General features: G+C 37.3%; 1 protein-coding gene across 1 annotated transcript in view; it reads right to left on the reverse strand.

Moving 5' to 3' along the window:
• GMDS (GDP-mannose 4,6-dehydratase) overlaps nt 1-25,792 on the reverse strand; it is a 644,755-nt gene that overhangs the window by 299,854 nt on the left and 319,109 nt on the right. Inside the window, exon 7 of the mRNA XM_047101621.1 lies at nt 6,629-6,756. Within this exon, the coding sequence (XP_046957577.1) occupies nt 6,629-6,756 (128 nt within the window). The remainder of the gene's footprint in view (nt 1-6,628; nt 6,757-25,792) is intronic.

Here is a 25,792-nt window from a genome sequence, read left to right on the forward strand (position 1 = left end):
TTTTGGATATAAAGGCAAAATTAACACGCTTGTATTAAAGGGCCCCAAAAGGCCAAGACTGGGAACCTGGAGCCTGGGATCACGAGGGCAGTAAGAAGCTCTCAAGTGGTCTGAGAAAGCTATAGGAAAGGGCCACAGGGCCAGACTGTGTGAGGATAAAACATAATTTTAGTAAATGATTCCCTGTGAATGAAGCAGAAAACTAGGATGAAATCAAACAGTACTTTAGAATGAGTGTAAAAATTAGGATTGTTCCTGTGTGTGTGTGTGTGTGTGTGTGTGTGAGAGAGAGAGAGAGAGAGATATTAATTTATTGGCATTCCTGGGCATGAGTCACATGAAAGTAGGAAAGACTAACTTCATTGCAAATACTTTCTGTCCTTTCCAGAGTGTGCTAGTATAAAAAATGAAGCATTTAATATTAAAGATACATACCTTCTACAGGCAAATTCATCATCAAATTTAGATGATGTCGTATTTTAAAAGAGGCAATTATGTCTATATCACACGAATAGCCTTGTTATTAAAGTTAAATAGCCAGTTTTCATTTGTGGGAGGAAGCAGATGTGAAGTGGAAGGCCAGTGAAAGGAGAGAAGCAGGAAGGACAGAGGAGAGCATGAGGAAGGGTAGCTCAGCCCGGATGAGGACCAGCACAAAGGGACTGGGCAGGCCTGAAGGGCGGTGGAAGCAGAAAGCTCGTGGAATCTCACAGTACACTTTACATGTAAGTGTCATAATCTAAGAGGAACAGGAAGGGGTTTCCCTAGGACTGTTCTCAGAAATAGAACCAGGACTTTCTTAGGTACAAGCTATCGTTTCATGTTCCACAGTGGTATAATGACACTTAGCATCATGAGAGTGAGTAAAGGGTGGAGTACAAGCTTCCACCTTAATGTGGTTAATTGCTACCCATCAGAACTTAAATGGCATTTACACAAAGTTTCATAATCCGTTTCCACAGGCACTGTATCTCCTGAGTATGCAACTCCATTCTATATTCATTTTCATTTTTTCCCTCCAAATTCACACACTTATACACATTTGCCAAGAACTACTTTTTCCAATTTAATGTCAGATGCTCAATTTTAGATTTTTAAAATACAATTGAAAATATCTAAAAATGCATCCACCTCCTTGTTCCTAAACTATTTGTGGATGAAAACTTGATGAATAATCCATCTTAGAAACTTTGATGGTGTAGTCTTCATTCACTGAGATAGCAATTTAAACAGTCTAGAGGTTCTGGGGATCTTGGGGCACATTCACTCCTGTGATATCATTCCCAGCCACACAAGACCTGGCCAGAGTAAATAAGGCAACTATGACTTTCTGCATTTGTTTAGTGAGGCCTTTCTAAAGAATAGACTCTGGCACCATGAACACTTTGAGAATTCAAACACAACAAGTAATCAAGCTACTCCGCTGAACATAAAAAAGAAAAAAAAAACTATTTGTTGATGTTGCAACTAGTAAGCTTTCCCTTAAATAAAATCTCAGAAAGTTTAAATGGCATCCTTTCTTTCCAGATTGGTATGAATTAACACAGGATGCAAAATGCTAGCAGCAGACTGACAGATGAATTAGAAACAAGGGGGAAACACTGGTTAATCCTCCCCAGCTCTGTCAACAGTCTACTTCTCCCCCTGCCAGAGGCTCCCTGGCTTTCCCCTGGTCTCTTTTATCAGCTGAGAACTGGAAGCTGTAAGAAAAATTAACTCATGCAGAAGACAATGAACAGAGAGGGATGGACATCTAACTATCCATTTTCCCCAAACACACCCTCCGCATCTTTGCCTAATACGGTCAATATAATGAGTTCAGCAAGATCTGATCATCTCTGTTTCAGCCACACACTCTCTTCCACATATTTCTCCTCCATTTGAACTATAAACGGCACAGAGAGAAAAGAGAGAGAAGTTCAATGTCTTGGCTCTCTGGGAAATGGAAAGTTAGGCAGACCCCACTGCTTATGTCTCTCCTCCCCTCACCTCAGTGAGAATCAGTGGTTGTGAACATGGCTTAGCTATCAGGCCTGGGCTGGAGTTCTGGCTTCATTTACCTCTGATGGCCATGGCTTTGGGCAAATCGTACCCTGAACTCTCCAACCCTCAGTTCCTTCATCCATGAAGGATTGTTGTATGTTTCATATAAGATAATGTATGTGAAGTCCTCTATAAAGTTTTTGACCCATAATGAGCATCCAACATTTGGCAATTTTTATTATTTTTATTTCTAAAAGTAGTTTTTTAAAATTAATATATGCTCCCTGCCGAAAAAGAGGAGGAGGAGGAGGAGGAGGAGGAGGAGGAGGAGGAGGAGGGAGAAAGAAAAAGGAAGGAAGGAAGGAAGGAAGGAAGGAGGGAGGGAGGGAGAAAAGAAAGAGGTGTGTGTGAGGGACTATTATATTAAAATTCAGATGAGTCTCAAAAATCCCGCCCTACCCCCCATAATATGAATGTGCCCTGGATTGCCTTTAGAACAGGAGAACTCTTCAGGAATATCTGTATGGTCAGTTGTTGGTAGTAAAACCTCATGATATTTTTTAAATGGTTTTGCTGAGTCTTGGAAAAAGTTCAGACTTGGGTCACTGATTATCCATGTATCCCAAGACTAAGGACCCTCTTGTGAGTTGATAAAAGCTTAAAGATACTTCCAGTCCAGTGCTTATCAATTAGGTCATCGTTCCATATTTTCCAGCTAAAGTTGTATCCTAGCTAGTTTTATCAAGGTAGGATCACACTGGGACCTCATTAATCAAACTGTTACCGTTAATTTTAAACATATAGTGCCATTTCCAACTCTTCACTGTTAATGTTTATATATATATATAATATATTATATTATATATATAATATATATATATTATATATATAATATATTATAATATAAATATTATTATTAAAAGGGTAGCAAAGTTAAATAAGTTTGAGAAACACTTTATTAATCTTAATAGGCAGTAGTGCATTCATATATTCTAAGTTTTGAGAAGCCAGTCCATGATAAAGAAATCTGCTTACATTTGTGAAATTTAGCATTGTGCAGGCTTATGTGGCTTTAGACAAAGTTTACAAGACTGTCATCTACAGCAACTAGAACCATGACCATGGTAGGTAGTCAACAGAAGGTGTGTGAAAAGAACAGTGCCTCCTAGAGAAGTTAGAGATCCTCTCCTTTCAGGCACCACTGGTACTGTGTTGACATCTCGAATTTGTTTGAATGTGTTCTCATAAATACAATGGTTCAATGTATGTGGACGGAGGCAGGCATGAAAAGAGTGTGATGGTGTCACATAATTATTTAAGAAGATAAAAATATTTCAAAAGTTTGAATTATCAACTGACTATATCCTGTAAGAAGTACAAATTCTCGACAACCCGCGTTTGTGTAAATTGAGTATTTAGAGCTCTGAGCCATCAGCACTACAGAGTAGTTTTTAAACAGTAATACTTTTTTTTTCTCAAGTTGCAACAATTGTAGATGTTAATTATAGGATCTGGGTGGTGGGTATATGGCTGTTAATGGTAAAATTCATTCAACAATCCTGTACGTTTAAAATGTTTATAATAAATATTATTGGAAAAGATGTAAGCACATAACTTATTTATTCTGAAGTACAGCATGATTTAATATAGTTTTTATATTCTTCACTTCAAGTTGAAATACCCCTTACCCACTCAGTTTAAGTTTTAAATCATTTTGATCTAGGAAACAAGACTATAAATGGATGTTAATAAACCTGAATCAGCAACAGGAAGTGGCTTTGTATAAATTCTTGCAAAAATGTTTACAAGACAGAGGTAGATTCTAATCACGAATGTACAGCACATTAATGCTAATTTTTTACAGGGTTGTTATTAGGCCCTTTTCACAGATGGGTAAGCTGAGATATAAAGCCCTAAGACTGAAGAACAAATCACTGACACAGCTAGGATCCCTATACTCTGTTTGTCAAACGCTCTCTACTCTTCATCATGGAAGTTTATCCATAAGTAAAAAAGTGTAAGTCACTTAATCTAAGGATTCACCAGTACAATATGTTTGTGTATAAATGAGAAAGATTATATAATTAAAACGTGTGTAAATAAGATGCTATTATAACTTGTTTGATCTGTACTTGCCAAGGCTTCTTTATTCTAAAGCTGATTATAGCACCAGGATGCAGATGCACTTTAAACAAACAATGTTTCTCTTTTTTCATTCTTATGCTTGTTGATTTTAATTTTAGCAACATCTGCCTTTAGTCGTAAGTCTGTGAAGTAACCTCATTTTAACACGTTTAGAAATGCAAGAGATGGTAACACTTCTCAAAATGGAAATAGCAAACTACGTATTCTTACTTAATAATGGCACTTTTTCAGAAATCAAGAAATTTAAATTGAGACATCCTTCAGGACCCATAAATGAGAACTATATAATACTTCTTGCATCATCAACATGTGTTACTGTCTGAACCCCAGGGTTCAGCAAAACCTACTTGTACTGTGGAACAAGCCAGGTCTTGAATGACAATGACAATGACTTAATTTTGTATGTCTGTTTCTCCATAAAATCTGAAAATTTTACATTTTTCCTGAAAGGCCAGAACATTTTACTCTTGTGTGGATGCTTTGGTTCACTGTACTGATACCATTTTGTCAAGGAATCTTCAAAATGGCATTTGGGAAGACCTTTTTGGAGTCTTTGAGCCAAAATGTTTATAAAATGCTTTTATTTTAAAGGAATACAAATGTGGCCTCTTTGTTTCAAGGTTTGAGCTACACCCAGGACCAGTGCTAGCCTTGGCATTTGGAGAATGAGATGATACCAGGGTCCTTCTTCCAGATCCACTGAGCTCACAAAAGACTTACTCATTACTTATGTATTTAACAGTGTCATGAGTTTCTAAAACACTTTTTGGCTTATTTTTAAAATGTCATTAAATTTTTTTCTGATTGAAAAGTTTATATTCATTTCAAATATATGGAAAATATAGAAATACAAAGAGAAAAATAAACATAAATGGTAATAAGCATTATTAAGATTTGGTATACTGTTTCTCTATCAAAATCTATTTCTGAGTTCTAGCACAAACTTCATTTTTTACCTCGGTGCAAAAAAATAAAGTTAAATAGAATGAAATTTGATCTATTTGGTTCTGAATTTGGAGAACAAGAATTTGGATAAAGAAAGATAACTATACAGCTATCTACTGCTCTAAGCATATGCAGAAAGCTAGAATGATAGTTTTGAAAAAAAATTCATTTTTATGAACCTTGCTGCATATTTTTAAGTAGGTAAGGCCATATAGATTAGACAAAACAGAGTTTCAGCTTCTATTATTAACATCTCCTTTCTCCTACTTCTTAAATTTCTGAAAAGGTGGGCTTATATATTTTTTAATGAAATGTTCTTAGAATATATCTAATGTCTATTGTCATAAAATGCCTCTTTGTAATGACAGCTTCAAAGAACATACCGAAATTATCTAAATGTTATGCTGTTCAAAATTTAAAATCAAAGCTGTTCTTCATCCATAATATAAATCAGTATTAGGTGTACAAGTACCCATTTTTAATTGTTATGAACAAAAATAATAACACCTGAAACTAACCTCTGTGTTAGCAAGTAAACTACTTGTTTGCTTTCTTTCGTAAACGTTCAAGTTTCTTTTTGAATCGCATCAATGAACAAGGAAGCCAGATCCGGTTTCCCAGAGAGGAATCATTAAGGACAGAAATAGTCTCCTGAGCACAGGAAATCTGTAAGCACCTAAACAAGGACAAACAGACTCCAGGGAAAAACACAATGTCACCAACATGCTCCTTCATGTCTGGCCACAGAAAGAGCCATGTATATTTAAAAGGATACTGATCAGGGAAAGGTAAAATATAACCATTTGCTTAAAGAAAAGTCACACTACTTACACATGTAACACATCTAATCCAGACCAGAATTTAATGTGCAGATAAATCCCAAGAGTGAGAACTTGAATTTCCCTTCAACTAATATCCAGTATTATGCAATATTATCATTATTAACAACTCTATCTCTATTTAATGAACAAAATTCATTGGTGTGTAAAGTCACACATTGAGAAGTATGTAGAGTAATAACCAGACACTCAAGCAGCAGAAACCAAAACCTCCGCAAGAATTTCACTCTTAGAGTACTTTAGTAGAATAATGTAAACCTGAAAGTCTTAGATTATACAAACTGAAATTAGGGAGTATTTCCTGAAGCTCTGAGAACTGTACCTGTATACCTAAAATTTTTTTCACAGTTATATGACTTTTGAGTAGGCAGGAGGGAGAAGGTGCACAAAGTGAGGAGATAGAGGCTTTAGGAAGGAAAGAATACTACTCAAACATTTTTCAACCATCCTCGGAACAACTGACTGGCACCTTCATTTTAATGATGGAAAGAACAATTGTGAAAGGTTTCCATATTCAAGTAACATTCAGTGTCATCTACATGTAAAATGGAACCATGGAGCCTTAAAATGAAAGCAGTGTGAGTGTAAATATATCTGCATTAGCAAAATTTTATATGCTACCACTTCTTCTAGGTCATGCTTTTCTACCAGAGGCCTGGCATTGAAAACACCAACTGATACAGGTATTTTTAAGAACATAATGAGTCAGTTCCTACCTCTACATAGTCCTTGGCATGGCCCCAATCTCGCTTGGCATCCAGATTTCCCAGGCTGAAACATTCCAGTTGTCCAAGGTAAATCTTAGCCACTGACCGGCTAATTTTTCTAGTAACAAAATTAGCTCCTAAAAAGAGATAAAAGGATGTATGTATTATCAGATAGTACATTTGACATTTAACAGTTTGGTGAACCAAATCCAATCTCAGCCTCTAGGCATTTCTTTCATTCTCCCCCATTCTCCCTCCTTTAAAATAAGAATGAAAGAAAATGATCACTAACTGTCATTTAGATAAGTTAAGAAGCTCTAATTCTATGTGTCACATCAGCTCTACTTTCATAACAAACATTTTTCTTTTGGGGACGTCTTAACATTCCTAATTTGCTGCTGCAATATGTGACCCAGGCATTAGGCCAAAGAAAAGCTATTGGAATGCCAGTTTTTAAACAGAAAATTCAAAAGGGTTGTACAAAGGGAAATGCCAGAATGGAAGACAGACATCTAAGACCACCCTGATTTTTTTTAAGAACATAAACAGCGTATGTTCCTATTAATAAAGCTATTTTGGAGCTCATGGGGAAAGGGAGAGGAGTAGCTCACAGGCTTTAACCAGTTACAGGAAACAAACAAGAAATGCATTTGGGTTGCCAATAAGTGGTGATCATTCTTCTTTGGAAACTTGCAAAGCTATCCAGTTATAAATTATGACACAGTTCCAACTCAAAAGTTTCTCTCTACTATACTTACTGAAATGCCACCTTCCAAATTCACTTAAGTGCTATCTACAGAAATGGGCTCCTGAATTCTGCATAAATATTTTGAAATGATTGGAGGAAAGGTGCCATAAATTGAAGAAAGAACTGAAATTGTTTTATGTTCTCTGGTCTTTTTTTTTTTTTTTTTTTTTTTTCAACGTTTATTTATTTTTGGGACAGAGAGAGACAGAGCATGAACGGGGGAGGGGCAGAGAGAGAGGGAGACACAGAATTGGAAACAGGCTCCAGGCTCTGAGCCATCAGCCCAGAGCCTGACGCGGGGCTCGAACTCCCGGACCGCGAGATCGTGACCTGGCTGAAGTCGGACGCTTAACCGACTGCGCCACCCAGGCACCCCTGTTCTCTGGTCTTAATGAAAGGTTCTACTTTTTAAAAGATTATAGAGAAGGACAAAATAAAAGACACTTTGGAGATGATTTTACCCATGGCTCTGTTTCTAGGTAAGGTTAGCACAAAGCACCAAATTCTCAAGGTAATAATACACATAAAGTCAATGATGGCTTCATACAGTTTAGATAGATTACTATCATAATTTATCACATTTCAATAACTTTAGCTTTGTTCTTTTGCAGATTAAGCAGGGAGGTTAGTTATGATGAAAGCTTTTGGTTTCTAGAGAAACTGGCACAGTGATAAGGGGAATTTTTCTAAATAGGTTTACTAAATTTTGGCAAGAACATGGCCCAGGGCAAGTGCCAACATATACTAGATCACTGACTACAAAAATTTGGTATATGCATTTATACCAATGCCATCATTAAAGATGACAATGGGATTTCTATGGAAATCTAAATTTTCAGTTTTTCTTAGCAGCTCATAGAGTACATTAATAAATCCAAAGTTTCAACTTTCCATGGCAGTTTATAAAACAGAGCTCCTTCAAAAACCAGACTTTCAAAATGAAGAAATATTAAATAGGTGCAATCCTTCTCAATCTGCTACCCATTAGCAATCATTTATTCTCCACTGACTTATAACAAATAAAACTAAATTTATAATTAAATGTAGATTTCTTGATGTCTGCCTTTTTATTTTAATATCAGGACTATACTATCATTACAAATATACTAGATAAACTAGTGATGCCATATCACTATATAAAGTTCCAAACAAAAAATAGTTCAGATTATTCTCTTTACTAGTAAGCAAATGTTTAGGGGTCAAATGGAAGCATGTGACCATGTTCAATGTATCTAGGTCCTGTCCTTCCCTATTTATTCTTTCAAATAGTATTAACTGAGTACCTATCAAGCACTAAGCACTGAGCTGGGGAACTTGGGAGTGATGCAGTAGCAGCTACTCTGAAGTAGTAGAGAGAGGGTAAGATAGACAAATCAGTGCTGCCAGAAGTGAGTTGACAGATTTGCAAGAACAGAAACAGTCAAATCTGGTAACTCAGTAGCTGGGTGTGGTCAGGAAACACCCACCAGAGAAGCAGCCTGCATGGAGTCTCCTCATGAGGTCATGAAGCAACTAATTAGCTGTGAGACAAGGACAGTGCTCCAGGCACATGCAAAGGCAGTGCAGGGGTTTCCAGCAGGCCTGTCTTTAAATCCTTATCACAAGCCTGCAATGATCATAACCTCAAGACCTCTAACAATGGCTATCACTTTTAGCACCGCACTGACCTCTTTAGATGAAAAAACTCATTTAGTTTTCAGAGAAACCCGAGAACTAAGAACTGTCATTACCCCTTTTGTAGGTGAAGAAGCTGAGATTCAAAGAACCTATGCAAACTGACCATTTTAAAACCGATTTACATCAGTGACTGTAAAATTATAAAGCCCAGGTTCCCTCTTTGATGGGACAGAATGTCTTGCTAGGAGATGTGGAATCTTCCTTATCTGCATCCAAAAGTTGTCTTGGATAATGGTCAAGTTTATTTGAATATGTAGTTCTCAAAATGTAATTTTTTAATATGATTTATTGTTAAACTGGCTTACATACAACACCCAGTGCACATCCCAACTGTGGAGTGCCCTGCTCAATGCCCATCACCCATTTTTCCTCTCTCCCATCCCCATCACCTTCAGTTTGTTCTCTGTATTTAAGATTTCTTGTGGTTTGCCTTCCTCTCTCTCTGTTTGTATCTATTTTTCCCCCTGCCTTCCCCCATGGTCTTCTGTTAAGTTTCTCAAGTTCCACATATGAGTGAAAACATATGATATCTGTCCTCCTCTGACTGACTTATTTCAGTCACCATAATACCTTCCAGTCCCACCCATGTTATTGCAAATGGCATGATTTCATTCTTTCTCATTGCCAAGTAGTATTCCATTGTGTATATAAACCCCATCTTCTTTATCCATTCATCAGTTGATGGACATTTAGGCTCTCTCCATGATTTGGCTATTGTTTAAAGTGCTGCTTTAAACATTAGGGTACATGTGCCCCGATGCATTAGCATTCCTGTATCCCTTGGGTAAATTCCTAGTACTGCTATTGTTGGGTCATAGGATAGTTCTATTTTTAATTTTTTGAGGAATCTCCACACTGTTTTCCAGAGCAGCTGCACCAGTTTGCATTCCCTCCAACAGTGCAAGAGGGTTCCCGTTTCTCCACATCCTCGCCAGCAACTGAGGTTTCCTGATTTGTTCATTTTAGCCACTCTGACCAGTGTGAGGTGGTATCTCTGTGGTTTTGATTTGTATTTCCATGATGATGAGTGATGTTGAGCATCGTTTCATGTGTCTGTTGGCCATCTGGATGTCTTTTCTGGAAAAGTGTCTATTCATGTCTTCTGCCCATTTCTTCACAGGATTATTTGCTTTTCCGGTGTTGAGTTTAGTAAGTTCTTTATAAATTTTGGATACTAACCCTTTATCTGATATGTCATTTGCAAATATCTTTTCCCATTCTGCTGGTTGCCTTTTAATTTTGTTGATTGTTTCCTTTGAAGTGCAGAAACGTTTTATCTTGATGAGGTCCCAATAGTTCCTTTTTGCTTTTAATTCCCTTGCCTTTGGAGATGTGTTGAGTAAGAAATTGCTGTGGCTGAGGTCAAAGAGGTTGTTGACTGCTTTCTCCTCTAAGGTTTTGATGGTTTCCTGTCTCACATTTAGGCTTTTCATCCATTTTGAGTTTACTTTTGTGTATGGTATAAGGAAGTGGTCTAGTTTCATTCTTCTGCATGTTGCTGTCCAGTTCTCCCAGCACCATTTGCTAAAGAGACTTTCTTCCCTTGGATATTCTTTTCCTGTTTTGTCAAAGATCAGTTGGCCATACATTTGTGGGTCCAATTCTGGGGTCTCTATTCTATTCCATTGGTCTATGTGTCTGTTTTTATGCCAGTACCATACTGTCTTGATGATTAAAGCTTTGTAATACAGGCTAAAGTCTGGGATTGTGATGCCTCCCACTTTGGTTTTTTTCTTCAATATAACTTTGGCTATTTGGGGTCTTTTGTGGTTCCATACAAATTTTAGGATTGTTTGTTCTAGCTTTGAGAAGAATGCCGGTGCAATTCTGATTGGGATTGCATTGAATGTATAGATAGCTTTGGGTAGTATTGACATTTTAATAATATTTATTCTTCCAATCCACGAGCATGGAATGTTTTTCCATTTCTTTGTGTCTTCTATTTCCTTCATAACCTTTCTATAATTTTCATCATAATGATCTTTTACATCTTTGGTTAGGTTTATTCCTAGGTATTTTATGGTTCTTGGTGCAATTGTAAATGGGATAGTTTCAAATATTAATTTCTTAATGTTATTCTTTATAACAGCTTTCTTGAGATATAATTCACATACTATATAACCCATTCATTTAAAGTGTATTATTGAATGACTTTTAATACATTTACAAAGTATACAGCCACCATTACTAACATTTCAGAACATTTTAGCACCCCCAAAAAACACTTAGGCAGTCACTTCTCATTTTCCCCAAAGGCCTCTTGCCCTAAGCAACCACTTATCTGCTCTCTGTCACTACAGATTTGCTTATTCTGAACACTTCATATATAAACAGACTAATTTTTGGTCTTTTGTGACTGGCTTCATTTTAGCAGAACATTTTCAAGGTTCATCTATGTTACAGCATAAATCAGTACTTCATTCTTTCTTTATGGCCAAATATATATTTTATTATGTGGATATACCACATTATTCATTCATCAGTCAGAAGGTACACATTGGGTTGTTTTAATCTTTCGGTGATTGTGACGAATGCTTATGAACACTTATGTAGAAGTTTTTGTACCGACACCATGTTTTCATTTCTCTTGGGTATATACCTACAGGTGGAATTACTGGGTTACAGGGCAACTCTACATTTAACCTACTGAGGAAATGTCAAACTGTTCTCCAAAGTATCTGCCATTTTATATTCCCACCAGCAGTGAACTGGGTTCTCATTTCTCCACATCCTTCCCAACATTTGTTACGGTTTATCTTTTCTGGTAATAGTCTTCCTAGTGAATACTGAGTGTTATCTCAGCATGGTTTTGATTTGCATTTCTCTGATGACTAATGAGATTGGGCATCTGTATTTTTACATGCTATTGGCCATCTGCATACCTTCTTTGGAGAAATGTCTATTCAGATCCTTTGTCCATTGTTTAATTGTGTTGGTTGTGTTTTTACTATTGAGTTGTAAGAGGTTTTTTTTACATATTCTGGATCCAAGTCCTTTATTAGATATATAATTTCCAAATACTTTCTCACATTCTATAGCTTCTCTTTTCACTTTCTTAATGGTGTCCTTTGAAGTGCAAAAGTTTTTGTTTGTTTGTTTTTTGTTTTTAATTTTGATGAAGCCCAATTTGTATATTTTGGAGTAATACGAGCTTTAGGTGTCATATCCAAGAAGACTTTGCCTAACCCAAGATCATAAAGATTTTCTCGTATTTTTTAAAGTAAATTTTTACAGACTTTGTTTTTACATTTAGGCCTCTGATTAATTTTTCAGTTAATTTTAGTGTATGGTGTGATGAAAAGGGTTCAACTCCATTCATTTGTATGTGGATATACAGCTGTCCTGGCCCCATCTATTGGAAAGGTTATTTTTTCCTCCTTTGTATTGTCCTGGCACCTTATGTGAAAAATCAATTAATCGTAAATGTGTGAGTTTATTTCCGACTTTCAATTCTTTTCCATTGATCTATGTATCTATCCTCATGACAGTATCCCACATTCTTAATTACTTTAGATTTATGGTAAGTTTTAAAATCAGTAAGTGTGAGTTTTCTGACTTTGTTTTTTTTTAAACATTGTTTTACTTATTCTTAGTCCCTTGAATTTCTTTGTGAATTTTATGTTCAGCTGGTTAATTTCTGCAAAAAAAAAAAAAGCCACTGGAGATTTTGATAGGGATTGTGTTGAATCTGCAGGACAATATGAAGAAAGAATACTGTCATCTTAACCATATCATGTCTTCCAATTTATGAACACAGGATGTCTTTCTATTTACTTAGGCCTTTTGAAATTTCTTTCAGCGATGTTTTGAAGTTTCCAGAAAATAAGTTTTGCTTTCATTTTGTTAAATTTGTTCCTGTGACATTATTGTAAATGGAATTGTTTTCTTTAATTTCATTTTCAGATTAATTTTAAACATTGTTGTTATCATATGCTTCACTAATTAGTTTTTGGAGAGGCTTAAAATTATTATTTTTTAAATTTGCTTTCTTCATTTTTACTCCTTATCACCTGCTGTTTTGGGGAGAGAACTATAAAAATAATTATATATTAGAATGAGACCTTAGAGGCCACTTTGACAAACCATCCCAAGTGTGCAGGTGGAGAAAGACAGGCAGAGAGGCTGAGCAAAACTGCCCAACAGTCAGGACAAGCAGGTAAGCCTGATCCAAGCCTGTCTGGCTTGCTTTCCCACCTGTGCTGATTTCACTAAGCCACAGTGCAATGCAGGAGGTATCCTTCCTCAGATGAGATTATTTAAGTGGTTGTGCATTATAACACGTGGATAATGGACCTCTCGTAATTATTTTAAATGTACACTTCATTTCTAAGAGCCTTAAACTAGAAGACCTTAGTGTCAAGAAATGAAAAGTTAGCCCAATGAACTGACTAAAGGCCAGCTCTGATAGCTACTGGCTATGTGGTCTTGCACAAACCATTTAACGGCTCTGTTCTGTAAACTATCAATATAGTGATATGTGCCATGTCAAATGTTCCTGTATCTGAAACAACACTGTAGAACATAAATCATTACGGAAATGTAAGGAATTAGTATCATCATGTCCTCATTTGTAAAACAAGGATAATAACAATACTTACCATGTAGATTTGATGTTTAAGTGAGAAAATCAAGGTAATATGATTAGCAAGTTCTCAATAATAAATGTTAGCTATTATGATAATTATTACATTACAATGTTAGTGGTATCTATAACTAAGCATGAATGAAAGTTCATATTTCTTACATCTTTTATGACGAAGTCTCTTAATTCTCTGATTTTGAAAATCTAAAGTTGAGAATAGAGGTAAATAGTCAAAGTCAAATGTACAGACTCACACAATGAAAGCACTAATAAACATTTCTTAAACCACTGAACGTTACTTTGTCAATGTAAACTCATTAACATAGAAAAAAAGAGTGGTCACATAAATGTATATCCATAAGAAAAAAAATTAAGATGAATTTTAGTCCAAATCTTAGTTCTAAGTCTGAGATCATGAGTTCTAGCACAGATAGAATGAAAAGAAAAGAATTTCTGTTTTGGCAATGTTGCACATAAGAAAAACTGCCACATTAAAAAACACCAAAATATGCTGGATAAAGCATTAGTATTATTAATTTAAATTCAAAGCTGAGTCTCAAAAAAGTACGCAAGTGAAGGGAAAGCTCCAAAGCACATGTCTGGGTGGACACTAAGGGCTCTGGGCTAAGAACATGACTGGAATACCACCTCAGGACCTAGAAATAGGCTTTAGCTTTAATGTCCAAGCTGAGGCAAAGGACATGGCCTTGGAAGTGTAATACTGGAAGTAGGGTTATATACTATATGAGTTATTAATAGTTCTGTTCCCTTTATAAGTGCCATTACCTTAAATAAGCATTTTAACTTTTCAGTTGCTTTATCTATAAAATGGGATAATAATCCACTCTAAGGACCTAGTAAGATACTTAGTTTAAAGGCTGTATAACTCTATACATTGTAAAGTACTTCTATTAGCTATAAATGTTTATTGTCTTGGATATTTTTACTGTGATAAATCTTTTAAAATAGTAAAATCTTTTTCTTCCACATTTGTCTTTATGTGACCTTTTCCACAGTTAGCCCAAGTCTGGAGAAAGAACAGAACTGTATCAAATAGTCAAAAAGAAAGAGTTAATATTCATCCCTATCATTCAAAATAGGATTCCGTAACAAGACAGTAAGTTTGAAAATAAGGTCATGGAAAAGTAATTTTCTAAATAAGTTTAGTGTATCAAAAACCAAGAGTGGTCACAACCCAAAGTTTCTCACACATTCTGATGGGCAGGCATGTGGCCTGTGGTTCTTGTAAAAAGGACAAAAAGAGGTAGCAGGTAGGGGGTGCCCAGGCCACCCCAGGCAGTGGAGGACACCAGCAGAGGCAATGTTCTAACCTAGCTTCTGTGGGATAACAAGTAAATTATATTGAAGAAATCATCAAGAGGAGGAGACTTCAACCTACTTCATGCTGGAGACTCTGGAGAGATCTCCTTAGGATGCCACCCAGACTGACCTGGGATAGCTGCATCAAGATACATGAAGCAGTATTATGAGGCTCTCTTACAGGGCATGGGCAGTGGTGTGAGAGCCAACAGGCCTGCCCTGCAGCCCTGAGTGGGCTGGAGGCGGTGAGGGAGGATGCTCTGTAGTTGAGGCTTGGAGGTAAAACCCGTAGGATATGGACTACATCTTACATGTAGTGGGTCCACCACGCCAATGAAGGATGGGGTGAGGCTAACTCACTCCAGGAGCCTATGGAAAGAGAAGCCCCTGAATTTTATAAGCAGCAGACACCAAAAAAGAGCCAAGCCTGCCGCCTCCCTGGCCATTAGGCAAGGGAATGGCTTGTATCAGCAGCTCTGCAGCTGAGATCAGCAGTGTGCTGAGTGTACCATGTGGGCCTGAGGATTCCAGTTGCCTCCTTGTCAACACCAAGTCAAATAAGCCACATCTGTGTCCCAGATAGCCAGATGCCATCTCAAAGACAAACAAGGGAAGAAGATGGCATGCCTAGAGAAATTGGCTTCAAAACTGTAATACAGCAGACAATTACATTTTTAATTGAATTTGGTTTTTGTTTGTTTGTTTCATTTTATTTTGTTTGAGAAAAGTGTAAGTTTAACCTTTAGGGACTGTATGACTTTCCTGTGGCTGCCATAACAAATTAGTACAAACTAGGGGGCTTAAAACAACTGAAATTTATTCTTTCACAGTTTTGGAAATACAAGTCTGAAATTGAACAGGGCCAAGTTCCTTCTGGGAAGTCTAGGGGACAAACCTTCCTTTGCCTCTTTCTGGTTCCAGGCATTCTTGATTCTTGGCTTCTGGCTACATCACTCCAATCTCTTCCTCCATCTTTACACCATCCTCTCCTGTACATCTGTCTTTGCCTCTTCTGTTTCTTATAAGAACACTTGTCATTGAATTTAAAGTCTACCCTGGTAATTCAGGATGATCTCCTCGTCTCAAGATTCTTCATTTAATTATATCTGTAAAGACCCTTTTTCCAAATAAGATCACATTCACAAGTTTCTGGAATTAAGAAGTAGGCAGATCTTTTTGGGATCACTCAATCCACTATAAGGATCACAGATTAGAATATTTGAGAAAATGATAAAACATAAATCAAGCACTGTTATATTATTTTAATAACATCTTAAGAGAATGATATATCTTTCATGAGCACAACAAACAGTATCTGGTTGCAAAAGATTAATTTAAAGGTGATAAAATAAGTTTCTCCTCTATTGTAACTCTGAAGTTTGCCTCAGTTAATCTGAGTAGCTCCCAGAGTCTCTCCTTCAGAGAATACACATCTATTTATAATTTTGGACTGGAAATGCCATGCATATTCCCATATTTACCAATTTCCCTTTTCATCATTCCTTCTTGAATCTTCCTTCTGGCATAATTTCCTTTCTTTTGAAAATGTATCCTTTTGAAATTCCTTTAATGTAGAGAAATTGGCTCATATTTGAAAGATAATTTTGCTAATTTCACAACTGCAGGGTGCAAACTATTTTCTTTGAGCATGCTAAAGGTATTATTCCATTGTATTCTGGTTTCCATTTTTTGCTATGGTAAGTGTGAGGTCATTCTATTATTCCTTAGTAGGTCATCTTTCTTCCTCCCATTAAAGATTCTCTCTTTGCCTCTGGTATCCCACAATTTCAATTCAATGTGTCTAGATACGTTTTCTGCATGATGCACACAACACTTAACAGTGTCTCTTATAGCAGGTCTGGAAATCTCTCAGTAACCATCTCTTCCAATATTGCCTCTTCATCACTCTATTCTGTTTTCTTTTCTCTTACTATTTGTTTCTGGGAAGGAATGTTAGACATTCTTATTTTGCCTTCCAAAATCTTAATTTCTTTCTTCCTCTTCTTCCTCTTTCCTTTCTTCTCCACCTTCTTTTATTTATTTCTTTGTTTATTTATTTATTTTAATAATTTTCACCTCTTTATCCTTCTCTGCAATGTTCCGGGTAATTTCCTGAGATCCATTTAATTTTCCTTCAGCAGTCTAATATTTTAAAGTCAGCCATATAATTCTTTGTTTCCATAATTATTTTTGTTTTTATGTCTAAAGTTCTCTTTGGTTCTTTTTCAAATCTGCCCGGGCAGTTCTTTATTCTGTTGCTGCTTATTTATTTTTTATGATTTATCAATTTATTTACCTAGAGATATCTTAGTAATTTTATATTCTGAATTTGATAATGCCACTATTTAAAGTTCTTGGGGGGACTAATTTCTTGTTTTTCTCCTGCTGAATATGACTGATGGTAGCTTGTTTCCTTGTGCATTTGATGACACTCAGAGTTCATACTTAGTAATCTTAATCTGCTGGAAACCAGAGGACATGTCTGAGAATGACTGTTTCCTCCTGAGAGGGTCTATGTTTGTTTCTGATGGAAGTCAGGAGATGCTAACCTCTGCAACCTTTCATCCCCTTCCACTGTGCCCACGTTAATAAGGTTCTGCTCTTCTAGTCTGTTGCTAAGGCCAAAACTGAGCCTTCTAATTAAAGAGGCTGGACATTACCTAAAGGTCTATTAAAACTAGGTAAACAGGACTGGATACCACTTTGGGGTCCCTAGTGGTCCCCACCTACAGTTGGGAGGCGATTGTCAGGAAGATGAAGACAGATTTAGAGAAATAAAGATATTAAAAGAAATTATTTGCTCTGTATAGCTGGATGCAAAGCAAATAACTGTTCCACCCAACACATATTTATTTTTATTTTCATACTAGACATTCAGAAAAAATTTATTTTTATGTTTTCTTTTAAACGGAGTATGCCTGTTCAATATGTATGTATGTATGTCTTTGGCTCAAATATGATTACTTTTAATAATCTTTTTCACACAACAGGCAAATATGCTTTTTTTTTTCCTTATGAAATTCTGAACTAGAATATCGTCTTGTCTTGTGGTTCTTCCCCTTTACACTGGGCCTCACTTCCTGTGAGAACAGATGATTAAGACCTGTTGTGAGATCATTCCAGCACCAACACACAGGAGGCAGCTCAGATATAGAACTAAAGCCAAATTCCTAATTTCCTGGCTTTGTTCTTATATCTAATCCTTACATCATGTATGTGTGAGTATGTATATGCACATATGCCTTGTTAAACTTTTTACTATAATACCGTAAAATATACCAATAATATTTATAGACAAATATCTTCTAAACCAAAATTTTAAGGAAAAGAAGAACTGACAAAATTTATAACATATATCGTAAATTATCAGCATTAAACTTTGAGACATGAATAGCAGCATACTTATTGCAATTAAAGAATTAGATCATCTGTTAAATCACCATCTTTACCACAATGTACTACCCTCTGTACAAAACAGAGGTTTTGTTTTTATTTTTGTTTTTATAACATACAAAATACAACAATAGACATTTTATGATGATCAAATAGAACTAAGGGAAGAAACATTGAGGGAGATACAGTAATTCCTACGAGGGATAATTCTGCTTACCACATTAAACAAAACTGCTTCATTCTGGCCCTGCCATTATACTGTCTAACTCCCAAGAAGCAAAGTAGCTGTGATTGTGTGGCAATTTTCATTGTTAGTATGTGCACATGTATATACAAATATGTATGCTGAAGACATACATATAAATACATGCAAAATATATCCCTGTCAGCATCCAAATAGTATGTGAAGTAACCACAATTTCTCTAAGAAAAGTTTTATTTCTTTGCCCAGTACTTCATCCAAAAGCTGTAGATTTAAAGATTTTTTGGAGTTAGATAAAGTACAAAGCCCGTTTGGATGCTATTCATTGCAAAACAGAAATCATTCCAATTTATCCTGAACCCCTCATGAACCTCCGCCCTGGGGCCCTGCATTCCCCCCCTGTGGTAGTCTCTGGCCACCCCACTGGGAACTGCCTGGGCCGTGGCTCGCTGCAGACAGGGTGTAGAAAGAAGAGACACTGGGAAGGTCATGGCTGACTGAGCAGACTGCAGAGATCAGAGAGCTCATACCTCATTTGCTCACCAAGTCCTGCCAAGAGCAACACTATTTAACTGCAGGTACTCAAAATCCAACAGGCATGCTTAAAGGAATCTCAGGCTTACAAGAGGACCATTCACAACGTGCATTTGTCGAGGATAGCTACCACCTTTTGGCAATTATTCATAAATACATGTTTAAAGAGAAAGATTCAAGCTACTTTGCTCTTTGCATCAAATGTTCAATGCCTTTTCTACCGAGATTAAGATGATTCAAATTCACAAATCTTCATTTTCAGGGTTTCTCAGCTTTAGCACTATTGACATTTGGGGCTGACCTGTACATTGCAGAGTGTTTAGCAGCATTCCTGGCCGTTACCCAAGAGATGCTAGTAGCACCCCCTTCTCAGCAGTGGCAACCAAAAATGTCTCCAGACATTGCCAAATGTCCCCTGGGGAAACAAACTGCCCCCCTCCTTGAGAATCACTGCCTTAGTCAAACAAACGAATCCTGACAAAGACAAAATCCCACAAAATTAAAACAAATTTATATATAAACGCTAAACTTACCCACAGATACACTGTGTTATTTTAAGTCTCTCCATTCATTTGATACACTGACGAAACTATCAGAGAACTAATAAACATGAAATATTTAAATCATGATGAGACAGGGTGAGTCTTCATCTAAAGTCAAAGTGAATATATGAGTCTGGCCTCCTGAGGAGGGTCTAGGTGAAAGCACACATTTGGGAACCATTGATGTGTGGATGGTATTTCAAGTCCTGAAACCGGCTGAGACCACCAAGAGAGGGAAGTGAGCAAGAAAACAGAAATGGTCCAAGAACCGAATCCACTGACACTACAACATTTAGAGGTCAAACAGATGAGGAGGAAGCAGTGAGGCTGAAGGAAAACAAGAGCAGGGAAGAATCCGGAAAGTCTGGAAAGCGCGTGCCCAGGAGGTTGTTAATCACCACGACTGTAGGTCAGGGAGGAAGACAGGGGACAGATGGAAAAATGACCAATGGGTATGGCAGACTCAAGGTGACTGGCGACCCTGATCAGAGAGCCTCAGAGGAATGTAGTCAGAAATCTGATGGGTGAGAGGGTTAAAGACAGAATGGAGGAGAGACTGAGAAAATTTTATTTCAAGATGGGAGAAAAAGTAACATTTGAAGGGAGAGATCTAGTGATGAGGGAGAAATAGAAATGATCCAGGAGAGAGGTGAAAATTGCTGGTGTCACACCTTTGGGTTGGTGATTACAAACAGGGCCTAGTGGACGAATGTTGAGTTCTCCAGACAGCCCATCCATGGGCATAGGAGAGAGGGTAGAAAGAACAAAAATTCAGATTAAAAAATGTGCAGATGTTCCCTCTGAGGGTTTCTATTTCCCTCTCAAATCTTAAACAAACACTTCCCTCTGCTATATGATTTATCCTCCTGTCCACAATGTCCATTCTTACAGCAGCATTATACCAGTTCTCCAAGCATACAGAACTCCCAGTCTCTTGTTCATGCAGATTCCTTAGTCTTTATTTCCTTCTTTTTCATATAATGAGCCATCACTTTGACCATTTTCTTGCTAATACCCTTAATTCCTTTGCTCTCCTGGCTGTTCCACTTCACATACTCTGCAAAACCTCATATCAATATCAATGTCTTTCCTCCTATGTTGTGGCCTGAGTGCTGTGGGAGAACACACCTATTCTAATTATGCTCTCCAACTCAAGCTAAGCTCCTGCTGCCTGGCTGGTAATCATTTAATGTGATCTGCAAGTTTCCATCCGGCTTTTCTCCTACTCACCTCAGGGGATATAACCTTTATCTCACTCATGTCTCCTTTACCTCAGCTGACATGATTTTTTAGATGTCACTGCTTGATGAATGGGCTATCTACCCAGCTACTTGGGAATCCCCTTTGACTCTTTCTCATTCACATCTGCCAGTCAACTGCCCAACTCCTACCGCTTCTACTTCTCAGACATTCCTACAGAACTTCCAAATCAAGCCTCTAGTAGACCATGATAGTGATGGCTGCCTAATTTGTAGATGCCCCTGAAGGACATGTTTGTGTTCCTTCCTTCTTTGCCTGGTCCTAATGGCAGTGGACTGACTCTGCCTTTCTGACTGCACTGACTTATTCAAAAGCATGAACCGAACCCACGCTGACCCAAAGAACCACAGCTACAGTGACTGGTTGAGGGACAGGCACCCCATCATGGCAGGCCAATTAGACTCTTTCCCTTGGCCTTTTCTAAATAGAGTTGAGGGAGCATAGTGAGACTAAAGCTGGTAGTGACCCTAGTTCTGGTTTCATAGAAGAAAGTGGTTTAAAAAGACAAAACCAAGACAAAGAAAAATGGAGACAAGAGACAAAGAGAGAGCACCCTGAAGATATATGACTTCTGGTTCCAATTGTCACTAAGGTCAGGCCAGATACATCTCTGTCATTCCCACAGTTGGGTAATATACACCCAACCTGCCATCTAACTCTAATTATTTCGCTCAAGCCTAGTGTGAGTTTTGACATTTCTAAACCTAGATTCCCCACAGATGCACAAGTCCAACTCAGTGAAAGATTTCATTTAGCCCTCCTACCAGATGCTCTTCTTGCTTTGAGAGAAGTCTGTTTTAAAAACTTACAGTTCCTAAATGAAAATCTGATCACAACCCCCTCTTTCTTCAGTGGTAACAATATCTCTGTGTGATCTGTCATCTGTCACCTTCTAGCTTCTCTACCTGCCCCTTTCCTACCCCACAATTCTCTCCAGCAGCATCCAACTGTACAGGTTCCTCAGCAAGCCTAGGTCCCTTCTCTTTCTCTGCATATGCCTCCTCTGTGAGAAACATCTTTATCCACATTTTGCTCCTGAATTGTCATACTTCAAGTATCACCTTGATGAAAGGATTTCCTGAGTCCTCCCCTCACCAATAGGTGAGCTGTCCCTCCTCCATACTCTTCAATCACCCCTTGCATATGTCCACCTGCTTTTATTACACTTCATTGTAATTTTTAGTTTACTTATCTCCACTGTGAGATTTTTATTTTTTCTAATTTTTTTAAATGTTTATTTTTTTTAGAGAGAGGTGGGAGGAGGGGCAGAAAGAGAGGGAGACACTAAATCCGAAGCAGGATCCAGGTTCTGAGCTGTTAGCACAGAGCCTGTTGCAGGGCTTGAACCCACAAACCGCAAGATCATGACCCAAGCCAAAGTCAAACGCTTAACCGACTGAGCCACCCAGGTGCCCCCACCGTGAGCTTTTTAAACACAAGCATTATGTTCTTCATCTCTTTCACCAGAGTCTAGTATGGGCCTTATCACATGATAGGTATTCAATAAACATTTTCTGAACAGGAAAGAAGTAGGAGTATTCAACAGTTTAAGGAATAGGGTATCTTTTCATTGGTAAATACAGTACATCATGAACTTAGTTCTTCTATTTCTTTTGCCACAATTCTAGATTCTTGGGAATGATTAAACACTTAAACTAGTATGTTTGTTTTACAGGGACATGTATACCAGTAAGCATAAAGATAACATTACAGATAGCAGTCAATGATGAAGAAATTATCTGTCATACTAGGCAGCTTATCTCTCTTCTGACACATTGTAGTCATAATTTCTTCTCACCATCCATATTTTTCAGGACCTCTGTAGACTACTCTTACTTCAATCTACAGTAAGAGGTAGGGAGTGGGGAGAGGTAAGGGATTGATGCAGAACAATCAAACTTTGTTCTGAGAGAATATATGCAATGTATACAAGAATGAAAAAGCATGGGAATAATATAGAGATATATATATTTTTGAAATCAACTCATTTTTACAAAATGACTTATTGACATTAAAATGCCTTATCTGACATCATTCTGTATTATGTTTGCTGTATTTCAGAATTGACATACAGAGCTATTTCACAGGACAATGTTCGTACTTCTATTTGACATTGCTCACACTGACCCTCTTGGATTCAGTTTCTTCTTTGGCTTCCATCTTGACTCAAAATTGTAGTGAAATTTGAGAAGTAAAGCAGAGCCCGTTCATACAAATTTCATGTTCAAAGTAACTTTAAAAAAACAGTATTGGCATATAGCCATTCCAGTGTAAAGACTGCAAAGTAAGAAAATCTTCAAAAGGGCTTTGATTCAAATTTTCATCTGATAGAAAATTGAGGATAAGATAGATATCTATAAAATGAAGCAATTGTGTCTCCTTACACAATAATCTTACTTGGTAGTCATGACTTTGTTTCTGTTATTCTCTTATATCACAGAAAAGTAAAGATATGCAGTACCCCAAAAACAAATGAGTACAAATGATAGTTTTTCACCCAAGGAAAGCAACTAATATTTCTTCTTCTGTAATAACTGTTGCTGATATGTGGTTTGGACTTCAGTTTATGAAATATTTTTCAAGATGGGTCAGACTCCAAAGGCAAGAGTAATCAGAAATAAAGGATGAGTTGTAAGTATTGGTTACCAGTCAATAAATGCCACCTTAATTGTTGACATGGAATAAATATGTAATACTAAGGAATGAAAAACACAAGGAGGGGAAAGTACGACTTTCTTATTTGTTCCATAGTCCCTCTCTGCTACTACTATCTATGCTTTCTTGATATTCCTGACCTATTTAGGGTTCTCAGCTGAAGGCCCAGGGAGTCTGATGGTCACACAAATGACAGCAGCATATCTAAGGCACACCAGAGCAGAGACAGAAACTATTCCTGAATTATCATAGAGAATGAAGAATAAATTCCTTTTTCTGAAAATTTAGGTAATGATTAAAAAAAAAAAAGCATTCAGTCAGTACGATGATTAATTTTGAGTCAACTTGACCAGGCCAAGGAGTACCCACATATCTGGCTAAACATTATTTCTGGGTATGTCTGTGAGGGTGTTCCCATAAGATTAGCATTTGATTGAATCTATAGCCTGAGCAAAGCACACTGCCCTCTTTAACGTTGGTGGGCCTCATTCCATCCCTCAGAGGCCTGAACAGAACAAAAAGGTGGATAAAAGGAGAACGCCTCCTCTCTGTAGGAGGGCTTGAGCTGAGGCATCTGTCTTCCCCTGCCTTCTCCTCCTTACACTGCAAGTGTGAGTCCCCATTCCAGGGCCTTTGGACTTAAGACTGGAACTATATCTGGATCTCCAACTTGTTGACATCAGATAATGGGACTTCTCAGCTTCCATAATCATGAGCCAATTCCTTACAGTACATCTCATATAGGTATAGATATCTCGTATTTTTTCTGTTTCTTTGGAGAACCTAATGATCGGTGTTATAGAACACATTTTAAGACATGCTGACCCTAAACCATAATATGCAAGGAAATAAACTGTTACACAATTATTATCATTTTTTTTTTGTCCAGGGAGTCTTGCCTTGAATTTTCGAGTCTGCACATACTGCTCTTGAGGCCCCTGTTTGATTTTCATGAAAGGAATGTCTGTGAGTTGCAAAACCCAATATTCTTCACATCAGTTTGTAAAAACAAAGATTGTTGCCATCAGTGAAAAAGCAAATTTAAAAATTATTTGACAGTGTATAAACAATATTAAGAATTCTAAACAGTGAGGGTAGCTATCATTCATCAGTATAATTGATTCCCTAATAGTCTCTATAAACTAAAAACCATGCAACATAGTTTTTGAAAGTTAATACACTCAGTTTCAAGATAGCTTAGTCTCATATTGCCCCAGTTTCTATGTAAACTACAGGACAAAATTCAGGAAAAATAATTTGCTTCCACATCTTGCTTCATCATTTCGTATTTTCACTAATTAAATTTAGTGTTTAGCAAAACTAAATAAGGAAAACCAGGAAAGTCAAGAAGAAACAAAAATGTCAAATAGGAATAAAACTCTTGAGGAAAAATTTGAGGGTCAAAAAAGGAGTTGATGTGATTAGAATAAAGCTCATTTGGGAAACGAAGCATGGCTTAAGAGACAGGCCATCTTAGAAGTCAGCATAACGTAATGGATAATTGTAGGGGTTCTGGAGTCAGGCTGCCTGGGTTCAAATCTTGGACACTTCACTTACTACGGGAAAGTAATTTAATCTCTCCAAACTTCTGTCTCCTCACCTATAAAATGGATATAACCATTATAAAATGGATATAACCATAGCTTTACTATGAAGTTAAAAGAAATGTGGGGGCGCCTGGGTGGCGCAGTCGGTTAAGCGTCTGACTTCAGCCAGGTCACGATCTCACGGTCTGTGAGTTCGAGCCCCGCGTCGGGCTCTGGGCTGATGGCTTAGAGCCTGGAGCCTGTTTCCGATTCTGTGTCTCCCTCTCTCTCTGCCCCTCCCCCGTTCATGCTCTGTCTCTCTCTGTCCCAAAAATAAATAAACGTTGAAAAAAATATAAAAGAAATGTGAAAAACACAGCACTGTGTGCATGGTAAGGGCTATGTGTTAACTGCTATGTTACCATCATCATCATTAATATCACTAATAGTTTCAAAAGTTAAAACTTCTTAAAAATGCAAGCTATTAGCTCAGGAGCCCTCCATACTTCTCAAGAATGATTTGTGCTTAAAAATTCTGATCTTAGACACACTTAGAATCGAACCAAGGAAAAAAGGAATATGCAAAAAACATCAAGCTAGTGTCAAAGACCTTGAAGGAAGTGGTCACAGGGCGTGTTCATCCCATCAGCTGGAGGAAAGGAGTGTGTGACAGGGCAGCCACTGTGGATGCTAATTAAGGCTTCAAAGTGAACATTAACCACCCCCAGGAGCCT

The sequence above is a fragment of the Lynx rufus genome, unplaced genomic scaffold, assembly GCF_022079265.1.
Source record: "Lynx rufus isolate CCGP_SWC_20201006 ecotype Redwood Valley unplaced genomic scaffold, mLynRuf1.p SCAF_6, whole genome shotgun sequence".
NCBI lineage: Eukaryota > Metazoa > Chordata > Mammalia > Carnivora > Felidae > Lynx > Lynx rufus.